Source organism: Pygoscelis adeliae, unplaced genomic scaffold (assembly GCF_000699105.1).
Source record: "Pygoscelis adeliae isolate BGI_AS28 unplaced genomic scaffold, ASM69910v1 Scaffold445, whole genome shotgun sequence".
NCBI lineage: Eukaryota > Metazoa > Chordata > Aves > Sphenisciformes > Spheniscidae > Pygoscelis > Pygoscelis adeliae.
The window spans coordinates 1,299,822-1,304,314 of record NW_008824894.1 but is presented as its reverse complement, the minus strand read 5'-3'; the positions used below and the strand labels follow the sequence as shown (position 1 = coordinate 1,304,314).

At 49.1% G+C, this 4,493-nt stretch overlaps 1 protein-coding gene across 1 annotated transcript in view; it reads right to left on the bottom strand.

The window, feature by feature from the left end:
- MYO15A (myosin XVA) overlaps positions 1-1,870 on the bottom strand; it is a 32,040-nt gene extending 30,170 nt beyond the window's left edge. The window contains exons 1-3 of the mRNA XM_009324610.1: positions 1,815-1,870; positions 1,645-1,690; positions 1,128-1,262 (exon numbers count right to left, since the gene is read on the bottom strand). Of these exons, the coding sequence (XP_009322885.1) occupies positions 1,128-1,262; positions 1,645-1,690; positions 1,815-1,870 (237 nt within the window). The remainder of the gene's footprint in view (positions 1-1,127; positions 1,263-1,644; positions 1,691-1,814) is intronic.
- Between the last annotated feature and the right edge of the window lie 2,623 nt (positions 1,871-4,493).

Below are 4,493 nucleotides of genomic sequence, written 5' to 3'. Positions count from 1 at the left end.
ATCAGCCTTAGTACAGGCAAGTTCCTTTAACAGTTTTGACAGCAGCTGTATTTCCCCTGGAACCTCTGCTCAGTGTTGGGAACCAGGCTGGGAAGTCCCTCCCCCGCCATTCCAGTACCAGGATCCCCCCCGGCAGAGCAGGCCAGGAGCCAGCCTGAGGAGGGTCCTGGTCAGGCACATCCCTACCTTGATGTCCTAGGCAAGGACAAGGGCTGTACCTTGCCTGGGAACCTTGGAAGTGAGCCTGAATGATTGAGACTTTCGCCTGGAGGACACGGAGGTGTCTGCAGCGAAGGAGGCATCAGAGGTTCCTTCGCAGGGTAACAATGGCCCAACTCTGCCTCTGGTTCCATCGTCTCTCCAGAAGCTGCCTGGCCTTCTCCTTCAGAAAGACCTGGGAAAAGGGAACAGCTGCTGACCCACAGGGAAAGCAGCCAGCTTCTCTAAGAGTTGATCAATAATAAACACTGCTGGTTTATCTCTTTGGAGCCTTTAAAGCTCACTGCTAAGGAAACTGCACTCCCTTAATGGGGGAGGGCAGGAGGCACAGGTGCAGGTGAGAGATGGATGTATTTGTGGAGGACAGGGAATCAAGGAGTGATGGAGGTTAGAAGGCAGAAGCCCAGATCTCCATCAAGGAATGCTGGGTAGACAGAAGAGTTGGCCATGCTACTACAACAGCCTGGAGCCAGAGTCTCCTGTTTCTTTATCTGAAATGCTAAAAATACCTCCTTCATACTTGAGACAAGAGGCAAAGCAAAAGGGAGGTGAAGGCACGCAATCTCTCTTTGGGCAGAGAGCCGAGCTGCCCTCTGTCCATTGACAGCCAGTGAATAGATGGCTGGGCCTGTGCAATTAAGATGGGATTCTCTATAGGCATCACCTTTGTTACTCCAATCTGATAGAGATCTGAGGGGTTCCCCACCACATGAGACAGCACTGCTGCGCCGCCTTCTCTCTCCTCCAAGCAGTTCTGCCCTCACCCAGCCAGGAGGCCATACCTGGAAGATGCGATGTTGATAAGACGAAAGCCAGGGCTGTAACTGGAGTCCTCAGAGGAGAACAAATCACAATGTGCTGACAAGTTCATCCAGGCTTTGAGTGGCTGGGGAACCCCAAGCCAGTACACTACTGTACCTGGCTAAGAAGTTCTGGAATGAAAGATGGACTGGGTATCCCTCCTTTCTAATGTGGATGGCCTCCAGTATCCCAGAATGCCGCAGCTGACAAGTGACATACTCCACATCAAAGATATTTGATAGCTGTGAATATAAGAGAGAAGAAAAATGTAAAACAAGAAATCAAGAAAGACAAAAGAAAGGAGACAAAGGGTAGAGAGTTTAGAAAGGGTCTCCTTCTATTGTCCCGTCCTTGGGTTAGATCTTGCCATGGTCTATGGGCAATGGAACACAAAACCCAACACTTCCTTTAGTGTCCAGCTGACACTGGCTTCTTATCCTCCAGCATGTAGTCAGCTCACATGGCCACAGGGAAGGGTGAGAGACAGAGAAAGGGGAAGAAAGATTTCAAGCTGTCAAATGAAGCAAAGAAGTCCAAACCCCAGCTGCAAAAGGACAGCTGCTGGAGAGGACTGGACTTCAAGGAACTGAGGGACTCCATAAGGAGCTCAGGGTGCTGCCCTACCTTTTTGGGACTAGGGGTGATGCACTGAATGAAGAAGGCATGGCTCCTGCAAAATAGAAGGAAGAACCTTTAATTATCCTCCTCTCTGTGCTGACCTGGAAAGACTTCACACACTTCTGGGCGCAGCAATTGGCCTAGTGCAGGGGTGGCACCTTAACAGCATCTCTCACCTTCTCAGCTTGGCTAGGAGGTCCTGCAAAGCCTGCTGGAATTTGGACACTGGCATGGAGGCCTGAGCCCTTTGCCTCTGGCCCCCATCTCCCTTTGCTGACTATGGGCAGCTTTAGCCTTCTGGAAAAGGCACCACCTGCAAAAACAAAGAAATTACCAAAGCTCCCTGAACGACATGGAAAGAACAATCTCTTCTATCTGAAACTGGGGGACCATTCTCCCTTGCCCCTAGCAGTGCCAGGAACCCAGCTGCATTCTCAGGCAGTCTATGTGTTTTATATATAAAATGCATCAGTTGCGGGCAAAGACAACTTGCTTAATTCCCAAGAGTCCTTCAGTAGAATAAAACTCCTCACGGTTTCTCCAGGTTCTCCTGACACCTACCAGGATCTTTCTACTTCTCACATGAAGGCAATGAGTGGCTCATTAGGTGTCTGCAATAGAGATCTTCATCCTGAACCACTACAGTACCTTGAGGTGGCTCTGAGAGAAGAAATCCAGCACCTCTGGATGCAGCTGGTTACAGTTTTTATTAAGAAACCTGTGGACCTGCAGAGGCAAAGTCTGATTTAATGCACCATTCAAACCACCAACCAGACAGGCAAACACCCTCTTACACACACCTTGACTTGGGGCAGACAGCTGAGAGGTGGAACAAGGAGAAAGCCCTAGAGAATGAAGCTTGCTGTTCCTGCTGCCATCAGGAGTGGAGGGGACAATGAGTTCTGCTTTTAGGAGGGACTGCTCCTTTTCCCCTTCACACTGCCCAGCAGGCTTTGATCCCTCACTTTCTTTCAGCAGCAACAGCTTTCCTGGATTTCCAGGGCTCTGAGACAAGCAGTGTAGGCCGTTGTGTACCTGAGGCCATTACCTATTTTGCTTCTGCCCAGAAGCAGCTTAGTTGCCTCTCCTAGTAAGAATCTTGGATGCGCACCCCCACCTGTATATGCTCCATTGTTTTCAGCATTCATCAGAAAACACAGATTTTAACAGGAATCCTAAGTATAAAACTCACAGGCCTTGATGAGCACATATCACTCTAAGCCCCTGTTCTGCCTGTTATTTACTTACCACAAGTCTGGGAAGCCCCCAGAAGCTCACTGGGGCAGACACACGGGTGTATACCTGCCACAAGGGTAACAATTCCTGACCCAGAACTCTAGATGCTACCCTAACCTCAATTTCAAAAAGTAACACCTTGCAGGGCCTTTGCTTACAAAATTATCTGCACTTCTCTTATCCCTGGCCTCATCCAAAGCCGAGCGGATCAGGGAGAATCTCTTAGAAATTTCAGTGGATTCTGGACTCAGGCTGGGAATAACAGAAAAGCAGGATATGCTAAAGCACGTGAAAAGAAATGAATTGTAAAAGAGAGTGTTAACATATTTCCAGCTTTATCCAAGTCTTCAGGAACAAATGGGAACAGTTAGATTAAAACTACATTAAAAATGTTTTTCTTACTTCTGTTAGTAATAGCACCAGGAATAATTAAAATGTGATTCATTAAGAGTTAGCTCATTCAGCTCACCCCATCAGTACAGCAAATTTATACTAGGTGTTTTTCTGGGTTCGGTCCATCAGAACAGGCTGAAGAGTGATCTGGCTGCCCAAGCCACTGCTGAGCAGCAGAACACAGGCTGCAGGGAAAGGACTCTGAGCTGTTTTTTTACAGGAATTTGCATATAAGTGAACATTCTAAGAAACTTCTGGGGGTTTTGTCAAACATTCTTTAGGTGAAGACAGAATAGTCTTCAAAGGATATCATCTCAGTCAAGAATAACGTCCCCAGTCCCACCACATGGGATAACAGCAAGTTCAGCACAAACAGCCTATTCCCAAGCTGCCAAGGATTAGTGTACCTCGTAGGAGGTAAAGCAGATATTCCCCAGTTGCAGAATGGCGGCCGGGACAGCCCAGGTGGAGGTCAGCTGGTCCTCCAAGAGGCTGATTCCCTCCAGAGCTTGCACCAAGAACCAGAAAGTCCTGACTGTCCTCCTTCCCCAGGATGTCACAGGCTCTGCCCTCAGAGAACAGGGACAGATAATCGTGGTCAGCCCCTTTTGCCCCCGGCTGGAACTGAGCTACCAGCAGCAATCTTCAGAGTAGTTCAATGTTTTAAGGACTGGAGGAATCCGAAATAAAAAGACCAAAGACACCACTAGTGGGAGCTCAGCATTCATGACAGACCGGTCTCTTTTCTTTCTGGAGTTTTTGAGAGTAAGCTCTCTCTTGCCCACACATGCTGAGTTTTGATTATGGTTCCAGTATAGGCACCCCGGCCACCCCCTGCCCACTGCTGGAGTGCAGCTCGAGGGAAGAAGGGATGCCAGAATCTACTCCCAAGTAAGTCATGTCAGAGTTGCTACCCCAAATGGTTCCAGAACCCGATGTCGCAAAGCAAATGGGTTTCTGCGCACCTAGAGAGCCCTCCTGGGTTACAGCCTCACTCACCTCTGCCACAGAGCTTCACCGCGACACGGGCACATCACTCTTACTCTTCTCGTGCTTTTCTCTACAAAAGGACACTCCTAACAACTGCCTGTGACCCTAAAGTTCACGGGGGGGCACAGAAAGGCGACGGCGGGGGGCGCAAAGAGGACGGGGGGGTCACAACTCAAGACCTGAGTAACATACGGTGTAGCACACAGAAAACAAACGACACGGACTACCTCCTCCCG